Consider the following 24,102-nt stretch of genomic DNA (forward strand, 5'->3'; position numbering starts at 1 on the left):
TCCCTCCCAATGCCCAAGAATCACCTCTAAAACAAATGTCCTGGCAACAGAAGGCCTTCATCATCTGAAGCAAATGCTTGCATTCTGTCGAATATGCCTCAGTTTTCCTTTCAGTTGGGCCCTTGTGGAGACTTGAAAAGGGGGAAAGAAGGGTGAGAATGCAGTAGTGAGAAGGAACTGCAAGGAGAAGAAAGACTATGAGTAGGACAAGGAGACAGGAAAGCAGGGGCCCGTGGACAAGAAAACACAGGCAGCCCACAGGGCTGGACCTCTGAGAGGGTGAGAGGCTGCAGAGATGGGGCCAGGGAACAGGCTGTGGCACACTAGAGCCGAAGGGGGATGAGGAGTCTGCCCTCCATGTGGCAGGCAAGGAGGACCTTGGGGGACTGAGCAGAATTACGTGGTCACTTGGTCTGCCATGTGGAGGGCCTGGCTTGAAGTGCCACCTGGCACAGCGGTCTGGTGCCAGGTCCACAGACCCTGGGAAACAGCAGAGGTTCCTGAGAGCTGGGTCACTCACCAGCAGGAGGGGGCCTTCTGGAAAGTCACAGGCCTCCAATGAAGACGAGTATGTAGGCAGGCAGGAGGCTTGCTTACACCCGTTCTCTGCTTTGCATACTTTGATCAGTCCCCGCTCATCCACGGTGACAGCCAGTTGCAGCCGAGGGTAAGTCACCAAATTCACCAGAGCTGCAGGCTGTAGAGGGCTCGACAGAGCTCTGTGCCCTAGGCAACAACAAAATTAATGTAACAACTCACATAGGGCCCATTTATTTCCTAAACGCTTATTATTTTCATTCATTTGACCATCACCCAGTGCACACTGGGGACATGCAGGTGTAAAGGATGTGATCCCCATCCTCACAGGCTGCACAGCATGGTAGGGAACACAACACAGGAGCAATGTTCTACCACAGAGGAGACAGGTGTGTCCTGGAGGAGAGCAGTGGCTGAGCATGGGTGTTGAGACTGCCTGGGGTTGGTGCCATTGCAGGGGGACTGAGGGTGGGGTCCTTCATGTGCACTGGGCACAGGATGTCTGAAGCACTCCCAGTGGTTACCTATGGCTCAACTAAAGAAGGCTGGGCAGGGAGGCAGGACCCAACACTACCCACCCTGCCCAGGATCTGGGCTGTGCTTGGGACCCAGGCTGTGCTGGGGACCTGGGCTGTACTCAGGACCTGGGCTGTGCAGGGCTGCATAAAGAGAACTTCCACGTGGAGCATCTCACTTGGTCCCCAAGGAACCCAGGTTTACAGATAAGCTAATTCAGCCTTGTAGTTGTAAACAGTTTCTGTTGCATATCTACAACTGCCCTGCTCAGAACATGCCCTTCCCAGTGGTGTGCCCAGCAGTGCCACCACAGGCTGGGCCTGGCGAAGGCCATTAGCACAGAGGAAAATGACTGGTCCGAGATGGGCTGATTCCCAGATACATGGTCTCTCCCACGATTCTGAAAGCTAGAACAGCGAGGTAAGAGCCCGGGTCCAGCAGGCCCACAGCACATTAGGACCGGGCATCAGAGAACCAATCCTCTAATTGCTGTTTCTGAGTTTCTCAGAGTTGCCACATGGGGTTTGTTTCCAATTTGGAGTTATTACGGTTCTTTTTCTATCAAGTGTTATCATGTTAGCATGATCTTTTTCCAATCATGATATCCCAGTATTCTTCCATTCTTTTTTTTCTTCCCCCTCACATCAGCAAATCAACAGTTGATTTCTGTTGCTTAAACAGCTAACAAGACTATTACTAGTAGGGACTCAGCACCGGTGACTGGCTCATGTCAACTAGGTCTCGGAGAATACACATTATTCGCCAGTGGCTAGTAGTATGGAAGTGGGTAAAGAAGCAGTGAAACTCCCCTTCCCATTTCAGAATAGGAAGTAGCAACCAGGGAAACAGAGTTCAGAAACAGGCTACATAATGCATGACTCCAACAAAATGATTGAGCTTTTTAAAAATAAAATAAGATTGGAGATGTATTCACAAAGAGGATTAAGGTTGGGAAGCCAGGCAGAATAGGTGCCGAGGGGTCTAGCCCTGTCTAACAGTCCCACACTGTGACCAATGGACCACACTAGAGTTCAACAAACCATGGCCTGCAGCCAAACCCAGCCCACTGACCATTTTTGTATTTTCGTTAAAAAAAAAATCAAAGAATATTTCACGACACATGAAAAAAACAAGAAACTCACATGTGAGTGTCCATAAGTACAGTTTTATTGGAACACAGCCACTCCCTTTTTGTTTACTTGTATACAGCTGCTTCTGCATTTCAGCCACATAGTTAAGTAGTTGCAACAGGACCACGTGGTCTGCAAAGCCTAAAATATTTGCTCTCTGGCCCTTTACAGAAAAGGTCTGCCACCCCAGCACCAAAGCTCTTTATGTTCAAGTCAAGACCTTTTTGTTTTGGCAACTATAGAACCTCCCAGCCTTCAGGTCTTCTTCCTGCCCGAGAGCCCCTCATCGAAGCCTGCGTGGTCTCATGTCCACAGCCTAAGGTGGGTCAGGGCAACACAACTGCAATGAAACAGAAACCAGCCACCTGCACCCATCAGTCACCAGAGACCTTCACTCGAAATTATAATGTCAAACATCACAATGTATATGAGGAAAATAAAGCACGTGGAAGAGAAAAAAAACATAAACAAATGAAAAAACTGACCATGGAGGAAAGACATATGAGGCAAATAACTGTATCCTTTAAACGACAAAAAAGAGCAATCAGAGAATATGAAAATGGATAGGAAAGCTTTTAACAATTAGTACCAACCAAGTTATCGAGGTTTTAACACTTAAGTTTGCAAGTGGGGTGAGTAAAATCTGCATTATCTGGGAAAAACCACCCAGAGGCAGGCATTGGCTCCAATGTGGACAGCACAGAACTGGGCATGGCAGCTGTCAATCCCCTTGCATAAACAGCCTCCATCAGGCACTGCAAAAATGCCCATCTCCCTGAGGCAGGACAGCAGAAAGTCAAGGGCATTTGCGATCAATCAGACTCAAGTCTGAAGTGTGACCTGGCACAGCGACTGAGCCTCCTGCAGCTCAGATTTCTCATCTGTACAATGGGGCTCCCACTACTCACCTCACAAGTTGGCTGTGATGATAAAGAATAAAGGCAAAGGGCCTTGCTAAGACTGAGGACATAGCAGCATCTGGTCACTTCTCATCCTGGCCCCCTCCTGAACAGCTCACCTCTTGCAGATCCCAGGCACACACGGTGCCATCTGAAGACACGGCGCACACCACGGACTTCTCCCACCCATCAAACCAGTACTCTTTGGTTGAGATGTAGGCCAGCTCATCTATCTCTCCTGAAAGAGAACACAGACTTGCCTTAAGCACAAACATGGATGCCTGGAATGTGAACATTCAACTTAGTGAAGGGGAGGCAGGCAAGTCATTCCTCTTCTCTCTCAGGAGCATGACAGGTGCTGATTCTGGGGACAGCAGTGGACAGAAAGAGCTGGGACTTCAGACTTACAATTTGGGTATCATGCCCAGGACTGCCTACCACCCACCAGCCATGTTACTGTGAACAACAGTTACAACATCCTTATCTCTTAGTTTCTGTTTCTTTCTACTCTGAAATAGATATAATGATCTCTGTTAGGATCAAATGATAACAGAGGTATAGAACATAGCAGGGTATGTCCTCATTATGTGGCATTTTCCAACTAATTGGCTGAAAAACTAAATCCCTGGAGATCTGACCAGGGAAAGAGTGGGAATGCACAGTTACCACCTTCCCCACCCCATACCTTTGTGCCCAGCAATGGCTTTGCAGATAAAATCCTTCTCTGGCCACCCAGATTCCATTTGGAACTCCAGCTCGGATCAGCAGAGATAGTACTGTTTCCATGTCTGTGTGCCCAGGGTCATCTGGGAGGCTTTACAGGAGGACCAGCGTCTCAGACACAGCTGCCTGAAACAAAGACCCCACAGTCCCAGGCAGAACAGGAGTCATTAGAAGGTGTTTTGGCATCAGTAGGCCTAGCTTTGATTCCCAGCTTCACCGTCTACTAGCTTGGACAACTCACTTTGCCTATGTAGGCCTCAGTTTCCTCCACCGTTAAATGGGGATAATGATATGACACTGAACGAGTGCTCACCACATGTCAGGAATAGGTGCTTTTTGTGTTTCCAGTCAATCTATATAACAACCCCATGAAGTAGGTCCTCATCTCCATTTTAGATATGAGAGAGGGGTTAAACAACTAACCCAGGGTCATGCAGCCTTGGTCATGCAACTGCAACTCAAGAGTCTGCATTTTTTTGAAGCCTCCAACTATTGTTGAACTGTCTATTTCTCCCTTCAATTTTGTCAGCCCTTCATGCATTTTGTTGCTTTGTTATTAGGTCCATATACATTTATAATTTTTTAGATCTTCTTGATGGATTGATCTGTTTATTATTATAAAATATCCTTATTTGTCCCTAGTAACACTTTTTGTCTTAAAGTCTATTTTGTCTGTTATTAGCATGGTCATTCTAGCTCTCTCTTGGTTGCTGTTTGCATGGTATATGTTTCCATTCTATTATTTTCAACCTGTATCTTTGAATCTAAAATGTGTCTATTGTAAAGAGCATATACTTGGATATTTTTAATCCCTTCTGCCAATCTTTGCCTTTTCAATGGAGTGTTTAATCCATATATATTTAATACAACTGATAAGATAGGATTTACATATGTCATTTTGCTTATTTCTATGCATTTTTCCTTCTATTCCTCTGGTACTGCCTTCTTTTGTATTAAGTATTTTCTTATGTCCTATTCCCTTGTCATTTCTTCAACTGTATATTCTTCTAATTCTTAGTGGTTGCCTTGGGGATTACCGGATAAAATCTTAATTTATGACAATCTAGTTTTGATTAATATCAACTTAATAGTATCAAAAAACTTAGCTCCATTTTATGCCCCTCTCATTCATGCTGTTATTGTCATACAAATTACTTCTTCATACATTATGTACCCAATGGAGAGTCACAATTATTGTTTTATGCAGTTGTCCTTTAAATCACGTAGGAAAAAAGGAGTTACAAACAATTCATTTATGTTGCCTTTTATATACACCTATGTGGCTACTTTACTGGTGCTACTTCTTCACGTGGATTCAAGTTCCTGTCTAATGTCCTTTCATATCAATCTGAAAGACTCTCTTTAGTATTTTTTGTAGGGCACATCTACTAGCAACAAATTCTCAGAGCTTTTGTTAATCTAGGAATGTCTTAATTTTCTCCTTCATTTTGCTAGATATAGAATTCTTGATGACAATCTTTTTCTTCCCACACCTTCAATACATCAGCCCACTCCTTTTTGGGCTCCATGGTTTTTTATGAGAAATCAACCATTAATCTCATTGGGGTTGTCCTGTACATGATGAGTTGCTTCTCTCTTGATGCTTTCAAGATTCTGTCTTTGGCTTTCAAGTTGGATTATAAAGTGTCTCGAAATGGAACTCTTTTGACTTTATCCTACTTGCAGCTCACTGAGCTTCTGGATGTGTAAATTAACATTTTCCATCAAATTTGGGAAGTTTTCAGCCATATCTTTAAATACTTTCTACTTTCTTTCTCCTCTCATCTGGAACTCCCTATTATTTGTTGCTTGCATGCTTGATGGTGTCCCACAGGTCTCTTAGGCACTATTCATTTTTCTTCATCTTTAGCTTCATTGCGTTCCTCAGACTGGATAATCTCAACTGACCTATATTCCAGTTTACTGATTCTTTCTTCCGCCTGCTCAAATCTGCTCTTGAATTTTTAATTTGATATTGTACTTTCCTACTCCATAATTTCTGTTTAGTTATTTTTTATAATTTCTCTTTATTAATATTCTCTATTAATGAGACACTGTTCTCATACTTCCCTTTAGTTCTTTTCACATGGTTTCCTCTAGTTCTTTGCACATACTGAAATAGTTGATTTAAAGTCTTTGTCTAGTAAGTCTGATGCCTGGGCTTCCTTGGGGACAGTCTCTATTGTTTGCTTTGTTTCCTGCATATTAGCCACACTTTATATCTTTGCATGACTTATAACTTCTGTTGAAAACTGAACATTTTAAATAACATAATGCAGAACTCTGGAAATCTGATTCCACCCCACCCCTGTTTTATTATAGCTGTTATTATTTTTTGTTTGTTTAGTGGAGTAACTCTGAAAAGTTTCTGAACTCTGAAAGTCTGTATTCTTTGTTATGTAGGGCCACTTATGTCTCTGTTCAGTTAAATTAATGTGCAGTAATGAGAGAACAGATATTTCCTAAATTTCTGGAACCACTAAATTTCCTAGTGATTGCCAAACGCTCTATGTGCAGGTTGGGGCATGTGTTCAACACTCAGCCAGGCAGTTGACTTCTCTGTCTTAGTCTTCACTTCCTGCTTCCATGGAACCTCAAGGTTAACCAGAGGTAAAAGTCTGGAGCCCTTTTATATCTTCCCTGAGTTAGCACACAGCCCTGAATAAGCACTTGGCCTTCTAGATTCCTAGGAATGTGTTGGAGCTTTCCAAAATCCCTAAGGACATCACATTCCCAGTTTTCCTTTTAAACTCTTTGGTTGGCCTATTGTTTCCTTAACTATCATTCATCAACTCTGATTAAAGACTAATTAAAAAGTTAATCAGGGCTTCCCTGGTGGTACAGTGGTTAAGAGTCTGCCTGCCAATGCAGGGGACATGGGTTCATGCCCCGGTCCGGGAAGATCCCACATGCCGCAGAGCAGCTGGGCCCGTGAGCCATGGCCGCTGAGCCTGCGTGTCTGGAGCCTGTGCTCCACAATGGAAGGGGCCACAACAGTGAAAGGCCTGCGTACCACAAAAAAAAAAAAAAAAAAAAAAAAAGTAAATCAATTCTCTTTAGTTGTCTTGACAGATGCCCCAAAGTAAAGGTTTTTCACATTGGGTGAACTTCAAGCAAGGTAAAATAAAGACAGCTTACATGTGAGCTCTTCCAGGAAACACCAGACAGGTTGAACAATGACAATTCTCTGGGAATAAGGCTTTGAAGAATCTTACCCATTCTTACCCTTCCAGTGACTGCAGCTCCTGGTTTCACTGTGATTGTGAACTGTTGGTATTCAAGACTAACACAAAGCTGGAAGGTTGTTATGGGAACAGAGCAAGTGAACACTTGCTGCTCTTACTGAGAATAAGCCATTTTTTTCTTGAATAAACACTTCCCAGACTACTGTAAGTCTCTGGTTAATTTCCAGAGTTCTGTAAAAGTTGATTTTGACAATTTATGCCAGTTTTCTCATTGCTTTTATGGAACAGAAAATTTTCAGAAGTCATTAATCCACCAATTTCCAAGAGTCTGCATCCTTAACTTGTATGTATCAATAACTACTGTCAATTCTATGATAGCAACTCACTTATAAGGCTGTTGAAGATAAAACATTAGCTCATCCACACTATGGAGAATACTGAATCCCCACCTAGTCTGTGGACCCCAAAGTGAGTGAGACATGGCCCTTGCCCTATGAGTACTCTCAGCTGGTGGTTAGGAGGATAAGTAAAACTAAAATTCTGGAGAGAAATGCTAAGTTTCAGAAGGGGCAGCCTATAGTGCCATGGGAGTAAAACACAAGGAGAGTGAACATCTGGGAGAGGATTAGGGAGGCCCCATGGACAAAGGCTTTCAAAATTTACAGTCACCAGAGTTGATACAGCATCAGAGGACTCCAGTCATATCTCACAGAGGAGAAAAATAAGGCTGGGTGGGAAATAAGTAGCTCACAGCCCATGGTCCCAATAAGTACAACGCAAAGAGTTTCTCTCCATTCAAAGCCTGTACACTCACTGAGCACCTATGTGTCAGGCTCTGTACTAGGCACTAGTGACCTCTAACACACTGGGAAGGATCCAGTGCTTATGTCGGATATGGGTTTTCCTGTCCTCACTGAAACCCTGTTCCTTCTACCAGAAGTAGCATACTCACAGCCTGCAGGCAGAATGGGCATCCAGATTACCTTGTCTGGCCTGCATAGGATTGGCCTACTTGAACTAGCTGTCAATACTTAAAAATCAAGAGATTTCACATACAAATTAGGTAAAAGAAGAAGATATCTAGCTATACTGAAATCAAATTCTCACCTGGAAAAATTTATCTGGGGCCACACAGAACGGTACTCCTCAGACAAGAATGAGCTTTCAGGGAATTCCCTGGTGGTCCAGTGGTTAGGACTATGCTTTAACTGATGAGGGCCTGGGTTCGATCCCTGGTTGGGGAGCTAGGATCCTGCAAGCCACATGGCACAGCCAAAAAAAAAAGAATGAGCTTTTAGCTCCACCATGGCCTTCACCATCCCTTTTATCTCTTGGACTAAGAGGCTGAGTATCAGCTGCCTCACATCATCATTCTTATGTTGTTGACTTTCTTTTAGTTGAAATAAACAGAAAGGGAAATTTCTTGTACCCATATCTCAACCTAAACAGTGTGAAAATAAAAGCTAGACTAAGAAGATAATGTGGTTTAAGAAAAAGGGGGGATAACATTTCTTTGTGGAAGTGAAATCTATTTCTACATATTTAAGGCCATTATACATCATAAGTAGGAACCATAACCAATATTCAGAAGAAATAAAACCAAGTGATTTGACCAAGAAAAGGGCAGACTGTCAACAAGGCTGAAGTGTGCACATGAGTAAAGTATGAGATAAGCCTCTGAAATACAAGGATGTATCAAGTGAAAAAACACCATGGCACCAAAACCTTTCAGAAAGCAATTAACAGCAAAACAATCTACTGTACACAAACAAAAAGAAATATTTTTTTTTTTGCTTAAACAAAAGCAAATATTTGCAATTTTAACCAAAAATCTAACGCATAGTGTGTTAAAGAGATGGCAGAATTTAAAAGGTCATGAAGCATTTTAAAGAAGTAACTTGCAGTGTTTTAAATTAGAATTATAGAGTACATATTAAAAACATACGACCGGTTAACCATGTTCATTACTGTGTCTGTAAGAGTTTCTATGGGCCTGGAGAGTTTTGGGGCCTAGTACCCATGACAGATACAACATTAGAAATGACACGTGCATGTGACGATGCTCCTGGAATGCTGCTGCAGTTGTCCCAGTTCCAGAAGCATAAACCCAGTATTTTTTATATGAACATAGGTCAAGGATACCATACCAAAGAATGACTGTAGGCTAAAAAGAGTTTAGCACCAAAAACTATAAAATAGTAATGAACCGAAAACCCATTCATGACTTGGCTTGCAGACAGCTGAAGAATCTGCTTGAGGAACCTGGAGGTACACACAATATGGTAACACATGCAAACATGTGGGGGTTAGGTGATAAGCTGCTCAAGAGATTTTATGAACTGCTGAAAGAAATATATTACTTATGTTACTCAAAGGGAAATTCCTACCCCAGCTTATCAGTAAAGATGAGAACAAAGACTAGGGTTTAGAGTTGGCATCCTACCCATTTCAACTGTGAGAATTGCCCTCCAAGGGCTTCCACAAATAGTTACACCAATCTATGAGTCAACTCATTTATTTCTAGTGACACAGTGTCTTTGAGAATCACATTTGGCAAGACATTCTCTTGTCCACTTATCTACAGAGAAATAAATTTCCAGAATTGAATGTTCTATGTAGAGTACATTCCCCAAATTGTAGAGATAAAGACTGAAATCCAGTAAAAGTTCCCTTACTTTAAAATTGACTAGAGATTAACATCATTTTTCTAATTAGTATGATTAGCAATAAAAAAATGAATAAAAAGCAACAAACAGAACAGTGCTGTATGATACTGAAAACTAAATATGGCAAGATTGGCATTCCACAATTCTCAAATTTATCAATTCACAGTTATTCTAAAAATAAAAACCATCAAGCAAAGATTCCCTCCATGTTTGGAGGAAACTTCATGTGAACAGTTGTTTTCCATAAGGAAAGACTAAAACTAAATGTAGCTCCTAGTTGATAGTCAAGGCTATATAGTCTGTCCTATATACTACAAGAGGCAGAAGATCTGACACTTACCCCTTGGGACAAAAGAAAAGATGTCAGGTTCCAAAGGAGGAATGAACAGAAAAGAAAAATTTAATAATTTAATGATTAAAATATTTTTTATTTTCTACTTTTAATTTTTTGAATTTTATTTAAGTTCTAATATCAAACATGCTTATATAACTATGTTGTTACACCAAAGTTGAAATCAAATAAAAGTGGTTCATTTGTCTATTGATTTGTCTATCAGCCAGCTGCATTCAAGTTGCTGTACATTTCTGCCCCTGAGTTTGGCACCCCCACCTACATCAACCTCCACTTGATTAACAAAATCGCTTATATTTCAATACACTGTAAAAAAAAGTCTCACACCCCCAACTAGGGAGGAGTTTCCTGCTGGTAAGGGCTGTGGATTGTCCCTTCTTGTCTACTTAGCAGAAACGCAGTGAGTGCTGAAAAGTACACCCCTCTCTCCTTTGAGGGATACTCTCCTGAGCAGGCCTGGCTCTTCCTCCACTCACCTCCACAGTTCCTTGGTCCTTGAAGCCTCATTCCAGACCTAGAAGAGTATCTGGTCAGTCAACATGCAATTAGTGCCTAGCCTGCCAGGCCCTGTGGAGGGGACAGAGAGCTAAATGAGACCCAGTGCTTGCACTCAAGAACACTCACCCTGGGGAGTTAGAGACAAATTCAGACAATCAAATAAAACACACCAAATAATGAATGACAAAGGAGAGAATGACCAACTCAGTTGGAGCCAAGGGGTTCAGAAGTAATTACTGATCAACTCCTGAAGGATGAGCAGTTATCCTCTAAGAAAATGGCTGAAGTATTTCAGGGAGAGAAAGATCCACTTGGGCAAAGATTCAGAAGTATGAAAAAGATGATGAGTAAGTTGCCTTAATCAGAACATAGAGAAAGGAGCTGGAGACAGGCTTAGACCAACTCTTGGAAGTCAGAAGGGCAAAAACAGTGAGAACTGTGAATGGAAAAGTGTTAAGTCAAACTGTGTTTTAGGCTTCTATGAGAAGGAAGGATTTGGAGACTTCCCTGGTGGTCCAATGGTTAAGAATCTGCCTTCCAATGCAGGGGGCACGGGTTGGATACCTAGTCGGGGAACTAAGATCCCACATGCTGGGGCAACTAAGCCCATGAGTGCTCTAGAGCCTGTGTGCCACAACTAGAGAGCCTGTGCACCGCAACGAAAGATCCCACGTGCCACAACAAAGATCCCGTGTGCTGCAAATAAGACCCGATGCAGCAAAATAAATAAATAAATATTAAAAAAAAAAAAAAAGACTCTGAGCTTCCACTGTAAGGGGCATGGGTTGGATCCCTGGTTGGGGAAGTAAGATCCTGTAAGCCATGTGGTAGGGCCAATTAAAAAAAAAAAGAGAGAAGGAAGGACTGGAAACGAGGGCAGAGCAGCAGGACCCATAAGAAGGCTGCTGCAATGGAGTAAATTAAGGCTCTGGCTAAAGGGATGTCCCAGAGATGCCAAGGTGAAGGAACAGAACTGCTACCTGGGGAGGGCACACAGGCCCTATTCCCACAAACTGCTCTCTGCAGAAGTATCTGGAAGAGATTCAGGTGGCCCTGGGAAGGGATCAGAGTACCCTGCCTCCCCCTCCCTCAGGCCCACACCTGCATCCTGGAACTTCTTGGCCTCTCCAGCTGGGCCACCCTGGATTCTGGAGCCTATACAGCTTCAGTAGAAACCACTCTGGAGCTTTCTGTGGCCCAGACCTACTGAGGGTCCCATCCAGATACGTGGCTTTCCAGGCCCTGGCAGAAATAACAACCACCCTGTCTGAGCCCAGGTTCCTACTTCCACAGCCCTCACTCACCCGAAATCAAAGTTTCTCAGTCCTTAAGAAATCTTTTTGGCTAGTAGGAATGTAAAATTGATATTTTGCAATAATCAAACCAAGTAAGAAGATTTCTGCATTCTGTTTTTCTATAGTTCCCGGTTCAAAACCCAACTGAGATGTTCTTACTTCCCTAACATAAAATTATAGTATGTAATATAACCTGCAAAATGGGTGTTACCCACCTTGGAGAATGCCTCTGTTAGATGCTGATCTTCATGATGACACTGTAAGGCAGGGTTTATTGACCTCATTTTACCTAACAGGGAAACCAGAACCTGGAGAAGTTGCTGCTATCAAAGGGTAAACGGCACCTCCCTTTCAAAATCTGCTGGGAGACTACCTGGGTGACCTCAGCCAATGCACTCACGGCACGATACTCACTTTCCCTATTGGTAAAAATGGGGATAACAACGCAGTATTTTACTTGATACATTTAAGTTATAATTACACAATTCAGGTAAGGGTCTGTTTATTAATCTTTTTGTAAAATGATATAATAATGTATTTTAAAAGTAAAGATTCATTTACTCAACAAACATTTACTTAGAGTACACGAAATATCAAGCCATACGCTGAGTGTATACACACAGTGATCATACAGTGGTTATATACACAGCGATGCAAGAGAGAAAAGAATGAGTCTAGCGGGGGTCGGGGGTGGGGGGGAAGCAAACATTTAACAAGTACACTATGTGATCATTTAGTTACAGTTGTGCTGCGTAAGAGCACAGAGGAGGAAGAGCTCGGAACACAACAGGGGCAGAAGCGCAGATCAGACTAATGCACTAAACAGGCACTTAGGGCGCACAGCCAGTACAGTTCGACTGGCTGGGAAGGGACAGGCGGAGCCCGCAGGAGGAGGTGCCACTCACGGGGAGAGCACGGCTTTCCAGGCAGGCCTCAGAAGGGAAATTCCAGAATATGCCAGAAGAGGTGGGGATCCCTAAGCCAATCTTAGGGGTGAACCCTGTTCACAGGTGCCCGGTGCAAGCCAACCGCGCAGGAGCTCTGGACACACCGACAGACGGAGGGACGGAGGGACGGAGGGATAAGAGGCTTTCAGAGAGACTCCTTCATAGGTCGCCGAGGTCGCCACCCCGGGGGCCAAAAGCGCCCTCTGCAGATCGCGGATTCAGGGCCGTCCGACGCCCCCTCCCAGATTTGGGAAACTGAGGCTCCGAGGGGACGGGCCGACCACGAGCCCAGCCCTGCCTCCCGCCTGGGACAGGACGCGCTACCCTGTCCACCTGGGCGACGCAGAGCATGTCTTGGGCCTCCAAAAACACATGCAGCAGCTGGTGCAAACCCATCTGCGGCTCCACAGTGCCCGCCCCCATGGCTGCCTGGGTCGGGCTACGCCTTTGCTGCGCTTCCGCCCCCGCAGGCCGAGCCCCGCCCGCTCGCTTAATCCTCGCCCAGCCTCCGCGCTTCCTTTCGGAACACCCACTTCTACTAATCCGCTCACCAGCCCCACTTCTACTTGGCCTCAGACTGGCTTCTGCCCTTGTCCTGACATTCGCTGAGACCCTTGCCCACCCCCTTATACTGACATTCATCCTCGTTCTGACCTTCGCCCTGACCCTCACGCGGGACCTTGTGGTGCCCCTGAACCCAGCACCTCCCGAGCCCTTGCCCTGGTGCCGGCCCTTATCCAGACCTTGACCCTCTTCCTCAACCTCGCCCTAATCATCACCCTTGACTTCATTAGCATCTGACATCTACCATACTCCTGTTCCTACCCTCACCTGACCCTGACTCACCCTAGTACACACCTTCATCCTGAGCTTTGCCCTAGCCCCGACCCTGGCCTTCACAATCACATTCAGAATGACCCTCAGCCTCCGTCTTACACTAGCACTGGCCCTTGCCCAAGCCCTGGCCCTAACCTGGTACCTCCCTCATCATGGCTCCTGCCCAGCCTCTCACCCTACCTAGCCTTAGCCCCGACCCTGGTTTTGGTCGTGGCCCTGACCAAGATCAGATCAGAGTTAGTGTAAGGGTGAAGGTCACGATCAAGCTCAATGTCACAGCAGCCAGGGTCACAGTCAGGATGAGGGTAAGATCAGGGACAGAGTGATTAAGATCAGAATCAGAGTGAGGGTGAGTGTCCAATTCAAGGTAAAATTCTACGTCAGGTTAAGGATCAAGATAAGAGAATGGTCAGGGTCATGGTGCCAGAATCAGGTTCAAGGACAAGGTCACTATAAGGGAAATTTTAGATCCAGGGTTCAGTTCAAGATCAGTGTGAGAGCCAAGGTTAGGATCAGGTTGAGGCTCCATTAGAGAGGATCAGTGAGAGGATGAATGTCAGGATTAGGGTGATGGTTATTGTCAGGGTGAAAGTAAGATTGAAAGTTGGATTCAAGTTGACAGTGGATGTCCAGTTCCGTGTAGGATTCAGGGTCAAGGTGAGGGTGAGGTTGATGTTCAGGATTAGAGTCAGTGTCAGGTTCAGGGTCAAGATCAATGTGAGGTAATGTCAGGGTCAGGGTGAGCATGATGTTCATTGTGAAGGTCAAGGTCAATTAAAAGTCAAGGTGGGTTCCTTTTCTATTGCTGCTGGAAGGAATTAAGTCCTCCTCCTCCAACTCTCCCTCCCCCCAACCCCATTACATTGGCCCAATCTGCATAATCCAGGATACTCTTTCCATCTCAAAGTCTGTACCCTTAAATCACATTTGCAAAGTCCCTTTTGTGTGTAAGGCAATGTATTCACAGGTTAGGACATGGGCATCTTTGCGGGAGGGGCACATTATTCTGCTTACCACAGAGGGTCAGAGTTTGGTTTATAGTCAAAATCAAGTTCAAGGTTAAGTTTCAAAGTGAGGATGGGTCAAGATGAAGGTGACGATCAGGCTGAGGATGAGTCTTCATAATAATGAAAGTCAGTGTCAGTGTGAAGTTCAATTTCAGGGTCAGGGTCTAGATCAGGTTCAAGGTCATGATGGGATTAGGGTGTCAACGGTGACAGCCAAGTGTGAGTCCATGTTCTGTGTGAGGCTCAGCATTAGGATGAGGACCCAGGTCAGGGTGAAATGGAGGTCTAGGTCAAGATGAGTGTCAGGATCAGGATCATGGTCAGGCTTGGGGTGCAGACTAGTTTCAGGTTGAGTGTACAATGTAGTTCAGCATCAAGGCGCAAGTTCAAGGGCAGGGTGGGTCAGTATGATGGTCCTTGTCAAGGTGAGGATTCAGTCTAGGGGCAGAGTGAAGTTGAAGGTCAGAATCAGATTGAAGGTGGTGAGTATCTCATTTATCACAGTATTCACAATCAGTGTGAGAGAAGCTGTCATTGTCAAAGATAAGTCAAGTTCAGGGCAAGTGTGAGGGACATGTTAACGATCAGGATCATAATGAGCATCAAGGTAAGAGGAATGTCAATTAGAGACTCAGGGTTAAGGTGAAGATGAGAGCCAAGTTCATGGACAAGGTTTAGTTCTAAGTCAAACGGGGTCAGAGTTTGGGTGACGGTCAGAGTCAATGCCAAGATCAAAGCCAGGCATGGGTGGGGAAGGGGCTGGCAAAGAATTGAGGGTGAGAGTCAGTGTCTATGTCAGGGTCAGGGTGATAGGGTCAGGTTAAGTGTAAGGTTTATGGTCAAGGTGAGGGTCAATGTCAGGGTGGAGTAAGCTTTAGTCTTTGCGAGTGGAACTGGCTGAGGGTCAGTGGTCAGGGTTTGGGTACAGACTTGCATTCATACGGAGGTAAGAGACACCAGAAACTGAGCTAGACTGAAGCTTAGAGTCTACAGATGTGGTTGGACAGGCAGAGGCCAGATCCTTAAAACACCTCTAAAGACATATGAGACACTCAGACTCTTCCCTGAAAGCAACAACTGGAGTTTACTGTGCTTTGCCCTCTAAGAGCTTGGAGGGCAGTGACTGTGGCACTGTTAGTCACCTCTGTGACTGCAGTGCTTACAGAATTCTATCCACATGAGCACAAAATGAATATTTTAAGAATAAAAGATTGCTAAGAATAAGTTTCTCTGATTTATCTGTTTTTATCTATCTGTGAACCAATACCACATTGCTTATTTATTACAGCCCTATAATAGTCTTGGTATCTGATAGGGTAAGTCCTTTCATCATTTTTTTTTTTTTTTTGCCTTTTCTTCTGCTTCTGCCTCCTCTTAACCCTTTCATTTCCACATATATTTTAGAATTGGCTTACCAAATTATTTAATAAGAAAAACAAGAGCCAGTTCAGATTGTATTGGGATTTACTGAATTAACAAATGAGTTCCAGGAATGTCTGTCTTCTTATTTGCCCAGTATCTCTGAGTAAAGAGGAGGCCCATGTGGTCCAGGCTCACCCGTATCCTGAGGGTGATGTTGGTAAACCAGCTTAAGGTGTGGAGGGTCACTTATTGGGTCCCCAACTTGAGCCATTCCTGGGTCCTGATTTCTGCCAACTCACCTCCAAAAGGGAGCTCTGTCACATGAAGCACCTAGCAATCCCCCAAGAGTAAAGTAGCCATGAATGGGGCCACTTTCCCATTGACCACAGAGAAAGCAAGGGCCAGGGGATGATGCTACCTCAGCCACTTCCCTCAACTGGAAAGGAAGAGGGGCATACATCACGTAGAACTACCGGGGGGTTTTATAATAAATCTCAAAAGTGAACTAGTGTTTAATGTCTCTGAGAACAAAATCAACCCAAACTTTCCTTCCCACTTGGATTTCCGACATGAGGACATCCTAAACTCAGCGCTCCCCCAAATGGCTCTACCAGGACTGACCCTGACCAGGAAGGCAGCAACTAGAGAACCAGCCCCATGGCAGGCATGACAGCGGAACTCACTGCCTCCTTCTGATGGATCTGTTACCAGCACACAGATGGGAGGCCGACAGCACAGGCCGAGGGTCCCCTCTGCTGAGGCTGGATGGCCTGGCCAGGAGCAGGACCACTGTGGTCGAATCAGGCCAGAGCAGAAGAACAAGAGGCCTGGCTTGTCCTGGGGAGGGAAGCGGGGGACACGCCGGTGGGGCCTGGCCCAACGTCTCAGCCCTCCAGGATGAAGGGCCGAATCAGCTCTGGGTTCAACAGCGACTCCTCGAGAGGCCGGTCCACGTGGAAGTCATGGATGTGGGGGGGTCCTGGGGGGGCCTTGAGGGCAGGTCCCCCTGGGCGCTGAGGAATCGGCAGCTCCGAGGGGTGGGCAGGCAGGGGAGCTGTGAAGAAGTACTGGTGCAGGAGGGCCTGAGGGTAGCAAGCAAGGGGCAGCAAAAGGAAACTGGTCACCTCCCCGTCCCAGCTTCAGCCACTTCCCGCCGAGGAGGAGATGTGAATATTGCCCTGAAGAGTATTTTTCCTTCATCTGCTCATCGTTCAGGTGACTCCAACACCTCTGAGTGCTCACTGTTTGAGCACTGCTCCAGACACAGGAGATGCAGCGGTAAACAGAACAAAGAGCTCTGCCTTCAAGTTTTCCACAAAGTGAGGGGTGGGGGTAATAAACACGATAAAGAAGTAAGACAAACAGTGCATCAAATGATTAGTGCTGTGGGAAAGAGAAAAGTATGAGGGGGGGGATGAGGAATACTGGAGGGGCTGCAGGCCTGAAGAATGGTGAGGGGAGGCCCTTGGGAGGTGGCGTTCAAGCAGAGACCTGAAAGGTGAATGAGTGAGGCCTAGGGACAGAAATGCACAGACCCCCAGAACATGAAGGAGCCCTGGGGCCCGAGGGGAATGAGCAAGGGGAATGGGAGCTGGCAGAGTCACAGAGGTGATGGCCCCAAATGTGTGATGCCTGTGGGCCACTAGGACCTGGCTTCTCCTCTGAGGGAGCCCCAGGAGGGCCCTGCAGGTGAGGATACGACAGCCTACCTGGACAAGGTCCCTCTCTCTGCCACGTGGAGGAGAGACTAAATGGGCAGGAGAAGCAGATTCTGGGAGGCGATGGGGGAGTGGTGGTGCTTAGACTGGGGGCAGCAGCAGGGGGCTGAGAGGTGGTCAGTTGGCCTCAGTACACTCTGAAGGTGCTGCTGACATGGGAACTCGCCAGGGCCATGTGTAAACACACGCTGCTAGTGCCGAGGGCAGGGAGGGGAGGCTGCCATGAGGCCAGATGGCCAGGTACACCCGACAGAGGCCCTCATACCATCAGCCATCAGCCCATGGTCCTCCCCTCCTCCCCTGCCTTCCAGCCACAACCCACCCCTCCTGGGTCCTCCTCTCCAGGCTTCTGCTCATCATTTCTCTTGGGAAAACAGCTCCCCATGCTTAAACTTGCCCTTCTCCAGGAAGCCTTGCATGACCCCAAAGTCAGTCCCAACAACCCTCCCCTCGGCTCCCACAGACTGACAGCCCTGCCTCACCACAGGGTGGAGACCCCACAGGCACAAGTCATGTCTGTTCACTCTGGATCAGGGTCCAGGACAATGCTCAGCATGTGCAGCTGCTAGTAAATTCTTGTTGAAGGAATGAAGGGATGAAGAAGCGAGTCACCAATAACCCGAGACTCGCTCTTCTGCGAGGTGTGCATGCCCTTCTAATGGGACACCCCTGGCCACCTGCCCTCTAGGGTCCCCTCTAGGATCCACTCAGGAGAGGCACACCTGCCCTGCACCCTCCTACCCCTGGCTCCAGGGGTTCTGGTCCCAGCCCATCACATGTTCTGAGAATCTCAACCTGCTGGGTCAAAAGGGCACAGACGAGGAGGGTCAGGGCAATGGGTGTCACCCTACCTGGGAGGCTGCAATGCGCTGGCGTGGAGGGTAGAGGAGGAAATGCCCCAGCAGGTCCAACGCCTGGGGAGAGGCATCGGGCAGCACCTCCTCCAGGGGCACGGGAGCCTGCTCCTTGAAGGAGATCTTGTTGTAGTCAGGCAGGTCCTTGATCTCCTGGAGGAGAAGGGGGTCCATCAGGGCCGGCACCCACACCGCCAGCCCCCTTAGGTGTCAGTTCTTGCTCCCTGTCACCTACCTGCTCCCATTCACTCATCACTCCCCCATCCACGCACCCCTGCTCACATGTCACTCATGACATCACGTGCTCACTCAGTCCTTCAGTCCTTCCTCCACATCTCAGGCGCCTACTCCATGCCCAGCTCGGTCTGGATGCGTGTGTGCTGGGGACGGGTGAGAAGGGATAGGGCTTGGGCCCTGGCCCTCCCACCTCCAGCAGGGCAGGGGTGGAGGAGATCCCACGCTGGGCCAGGACCGAGGTCCGGGAAGTCAAGGAGGCATGGGACCACGAGAGAGAAGGTGCGGGTCAGGGGAGTCACTAGCTATTGGGGTAATAGAAGCCACCCGCCCCCATCCCTCCCCACTGTAGGCCCCTGCAAACCGGCCAGACTTGAGGACTGGGGGTGCCCAAGATTCGAAGCACACAGCAAAGCTGTTCAATGTCATTCTCCCCTGGGAAAAGGGGGGACCCGTTCAACAGCTCCCCCAGGATGCAGCCCACAGCCCTGCAGATACAGAACCCAAACAACTCAGAGATCTCATACCATGGAAACAGATCTCCCCACACCAGCACCCACACCTCACACTGCGGTCAAGATACCCACAAAGTAGACTTCAGGCTTCATAGCTAAGGATACAGATCCCCAAACAGTCAAAGACTTCAAGCCTAGAACACAGAGCATATCCCCCTCTCTAAACAGCTCTCAGGCCTCAACTCTGGAACACACATCAACCCCTCAACAGTTCTAAGACTTCTCAGAGCCTCACATTCTGGGACACACTGCCACCTCCTCCCATTCTGGGGCAGACTCCAAAATGGCCCCCAAATCTCAAACTCTTAGGCATACACAAACCATCCTACCCCAAATAAAGGTTCAGGGCCTTCATATCCAGGGACCCAGGCCTCTAGATAGCTCAGGAATATTGCAACCTGGGATATCACCCCGTGCATAGCAGCTTAGATGCCCCATGCCTCAGACCACCTCCCCGACCTCAGCCCAGAAGCTTCCTACTGGGACAACCACTCTGATCCCACTTGACCCCTCCCAGCTCAAAACTGTCATGGGGAAGAACACTGATCCCAAACTCCTCAGAGATACTCTAACCAGGGGAGACACCTCCATGGCAACCTAGAGCTCACGGCAGGAAAACCCCCAAATGGCTTAGAGACCTCAATGCCCAGGAGGAAAAGGTGACCCAACAACCCACATTTCCCCTTGCCCAGCCCATAGGAGTCTCACCACAGGTCGACACCCTGATCATACTGGCGGGCACCATACAGGAGCTCAGGGGCTCGGTACCACCTGTGAGAGGAGGGCAGGTGGTCACAGCCAGGTCACCGGTCTGTCAGGAAGCTGCCTCGGAAGGTCATCCTGGCCCCCACACCAGCCCCAAGAGTACTGTTTGGACAGAAGGTCCAGAAGCACCTCTTCCTAGCAGGAGGGTTGGGGCCTGTCTATTGCTAGGTCCTGCTTGGGAACTGGTCCTCCCTACCTGGTGGCCACCTGGTGCGTGTAGAGACGGCTGCCATCTGGGGAAAAGACCCGGGCAAGGCCAAAGTCCGCTATCTTGAGCTGGCCCGAGGCACTGATAAGCAGGTTGGCTGGTTTCAGGTCCTGAGAGCACCAAAAGAGGCATCAGTTCCTCCAGAGCCCCCACAGGACCTCGGGTTAGGAGGGCTTGGCAGGCTGGGCACCCAGGTCAGCGCAAGACCAGACCTCCTCCAGGGCCCCAGCCCTGGCCTCGTACCCATAGGCCCTGCCCCCTCTGTCCCTTTTCTAACCATGCCCTTCATCAAGGGCTGGCCTACCCACAGCCCAGCCACCACCACCCCAGGTCCCACCCCAGCCCATGCTGGAACTGACTCGATGCACAATGTTGTTGGCATGGCAGAAGGCGACCCCCTTGAGCAGCATCTGCAGGTAGCTCTTGACCTGCGCCTGGGCCAGCGGCCTCTGGGCGTGGCGCACCACCTCAGCCAGATCTGACAGCATGAACTCGAAGGCCAGCACGAAGCCTGCGCCATGCGGGAACACGGCCTTCAGCTGTACCACCTGCAAGCGGGGCATCCCATCAGCCACCAGCCTCACATGGCTCAGACTCTCTCTGGGACCCTCAGCCCTTGCACCAACAGAGGACCAGGCAGGCAGAGATGGTGGCATGAGATCTGAGCTCAGAATCAGGGAGCTTGGTGATCTCTTGCTTCCCTCTCCCAGGAGAAGGCAAGTCCCTACTCTAATGCTCCAGTAAACACTCAGGGAAAAGGAGGTCTAAGAAAGGCGACTTAGGGCAGTGTCTGGTCCCCCACCCAGCCCACGAACTGGAAAATCACCTGGAAACACACACACACAGGTGATCACAACTCCCAGCAGTGGGAGAGCAGGAGACATGTCATATATACTTCCTGAGAGCCCACAAGGTCACAAGGGCAGGCTGCACAGTAGTGAACAGGAGCAAGGGCTGGTGGGTCCTGAAGGACTTTAAGGAGTTCAGGGGACAAATGACTGACAAATGACCAAACAATAAACATATAGGGTATTTTGATGAAGATTCTGATGAAGAAAGAAGAGAAGGCATCTGGGAAGGAGCTCTGGGCCAGGGGACAGCAAACACAAGGCCCAGAGGCAAGAACAGGAAGGAGGCTCCTCTGTTCTGCACTCCTGGAGCCTAGACAGTGCTTATCATGGGAGAGACACTTAAGAAGTTGTGAATGAATGAAAAAAGAGGCTGGAGTCGGGTGGAAGCAGATGGTGACAGTTCTTTCAGATTGAAGAGAAGCCTCTGGAGCTTTTCAAGCCAGGGAGTGGATGATTTTATGTACATTTTTTGACTGTGGAGTGGAGGCAGTGGCGGGGGGGCGGGGGGGCAGGGGAGCCTGCTGTAGTTGTTCTGATGAGAGGTGAGGATGGCCTGGGCCAGGGTAAGATCTGGAGTGTTTTAAAGATAGACTCTTCAGGACTGCTGATGCACAGGAAATGGGACCATATCACCAGCTTCCTATGGGCCCTCCACCTCTCCCACACACAAGCTGTCAGCAAAGCCCTTTTACTTTCCTCAAAAAACAAGAATGGCCATATTGCTGTTTTTCTGATGTTGAGGGTAGTAGACACTCATTTTACAGATTGGGACAAACAAATACATTCAGATAATACCCAAAATTATAATGAAAAAAACAGCAAAAGAAAAACCCTATCACCTATAGTCAACCTTAGGAGTCTATTCCACCAGACTTTACAAGAGACATGGCACACACAGACATGTATTCATATATATATACAAAATATTTTCATGCAAAACCAAGATGACACATGCAGTTTTATAACATGCTTGTGTTACCCAATATATCAAGGACATCTCCAGAGAATAAGAAACAAGTCAGAGTATCACCCACCCTTAGGTGGGTGGACCTACCCTTGTCACTCCCCAGGAAGTTAAGCACATCCTCTACTCAGGACATGGACAAGAAAGAATACCACAAAGAGAATGAAACTGGGTGTGTGAGGTGTCTCTCCTCGTGTGCGCACAGCCCCTCCCAGGCCTGTCACAGCACAAACCACGCCAGATGGGCGCTGTAGCCTTTGTCCATCTCCCCTACCACACTTCAGTTCTCAAGAGCAGGGTAGGGGCTGGTTTCTGTGTTGCCAGTGGCCAGTAGAGGGTAGAATCTATGGGAGGCTCCAATGTTAAACCGTCCTGATTCTGCGATCAGACCTGGGCCAAAGCCTCCACAGACAAGTGGAAAAAGCTGAGCACCCATAAGCTGGTGGCTGTGCCTCCTCCCCTGGCCTGAGATAGGGAGAGCCTGAATGTGCCTTGCGGAGCAGAGGACAAAACTCAGAAGGACAATATACATAAAGCAGTTAACCTGGCATGCAGAACATAACAGGAGCTCAATAGGTGGCAATTATTATCTTCAGAAATCACTAAGTGTTTTGAGAAAAAAAAGGATAAGTTAGTGAATGAGCGAAGGAGTACGCGAAGAAATAAGTGAGTGAACGAGAGGGAATGAATGAGTGAAGTAATTGGGTGAATAAGGGTGAACAACAAGTGGAGAAGAAAGGGAGTGAGGGGTGAGGAAGCAAATGAGTGAACAGAGTGACTGCAGGACCTCAGAGTGGGAGTGAATGGAGGACGGCGGGAACCAGCACCTCATAACACCAGCCCCACTCACATACTGACTGTCCTCGATCTCCTGCAAGGCCTTGATCTCCCGCAGGGCCTGGCTGGGGATGCCATCCTCCAGCCGCCGCAGGGCCACCTTCTTGAGGGCAACGATCTCTCCAGTCTGTTTGGGACAGGACGCAGACACTGCAGCCCCATCCCCGGCTGGAAAAGGGGATGCGACGCTGAGGCCTGAGGCCCTCGTGGGGGTGGGACGCGCCCCCCACCCCGTGCTGGAAGGAAATCAGGGCTAGCAGGCGCAGCGCTGAGCAAACAGCTCAGAGACATCCACGCCACGCTCCTAGGAGGCACTCTCCGGAAGAAAGCACCGCTGGTAGCTGGCCGCAACCTGTACGCCCTCCACTCAAGAGAGCAAAAGAGGGGGGAGCACGCCACGAAAAGCTGCGGGGAGGCAGGAGCCCAAGCGTGGGTCGGGAAAACAGGTAGATCTCAATGGAACCGAAGGAGGAAGGGCTGGGTGCTCACCTCCACGTGCTTGGCCTTGAAGACGATGCCGTGCGCGCCCTCCCCAATGCGGCCCAGGATGCAGTACTGCTCCATAGCCCTCTGCCAGACACCCGGACCCTCCGCAATCACAGCCCCTCCCCGGCACCCGTACCTTTCCGCATTAGCCCGCCCTGCCTCCCGCGCCCAGAGGCGGCTGCCTAGCAACGGCGCAGGAAAGCGCGCAGAGGCCGGGAGGCCGAGGGCAGCTACAGGCGGCGTCCGGGCCTGTCTGCGCCTTCCCCTAGGCCCTCGCCATCACGCCTCAGTGAGCTTCATTCGGCGGAAATCATCCCTGCGCAGACCGTGGCAGCGGGAGCGACACCCATCGCCTACCCCTCGCAGCACTGCCGGACGTCACGTGACGAGTGACGCCAGGTTACGCAGAGGGGCGGGGGCATGCAGCCTGGGAGCAAGGCGGAACAGCCTTGGGAGCGGGCTACCTAGGCGGGAGGGTGGAGCCGCTCTCCGGGGTGGAGGCGAGGCACTCAGCGAGATGGGCGGGGCAATCAGCTGGGCGAGCGGGGGCACGGGGCGGGGCCGCACAGCCGAGGGCGGGACCACGGCGCCGAGGGCGTGGCCGAAAGGTGACGGGGCGGGGTCGGCTCCTCGGGCAGGCCAGGGTACCCTCGCCCCCATACGTAGAGGTGCAAGTTTCTACCTGTGAGAACCTACAGGTGCCATTTCCACCTATG

At 48.4% G+C, this 24,102-nt stretch overlaps 2 protein-coding genes across 2 annotated transcripts; both read right to left on the minus strand.

Moving 5' to 3' along the window:
- Positions 1–370: 370 nt before the first annotated feature.
- FBXW12 (F-box and WD repeat domain containing 12) lies at positions 371–13,171 on the minus strand. Its single transcript, XM_069540809.1, is given in 5 exon segments — positions 371–726; positions 3,202–3,320; positions 3,768–3,931; positions 10,485–10,522; positions 13,073–13,171. Coding segments are annotated over 5 exon segments (465 nt in total). The 3' UTR covers positions 371–681.
- A 3,534-nt stretch (positions 13,172–16,705) lies between these two features.
- Positions 16,706–23,787, minus strand: CDK20 (cyclin dependent kinase 20). The gene is given in 9 exon segments (XM_060015076.1): positions 16,706–17,036; positions 18,524–18,679; positions 19,125–19,248; positions 19,984–20,046; positions 20,237–20,358; positions 20,608–20,796; positions 22,914–23,033; positions 23,036–23,068; positions 23,390–23,787. Coding segments are annotated over 9 exon segments (1,080 nt in total). The 5' UTR covers positions 23,465–23,787; the 3' UTR covers positions 16,706–16,838.
- Positions 23,788–24,102: the final 315 nt, after the last annotated feature.

Source organism: Delphinus delphis, chromosome 6 (genome assembly GCF_949987515.2).
Source record: "Delphinus delphis chromosome 6, mDelDel1.2, whole genome shotgun sequence".
Taxonomy (NCBI): domain Eukaryota; kingdom Metazoa; phylum Chordata; class Mammalia; order Artiodactyla; family Delphinidae; genus Delphinus; species Delphinus delphis.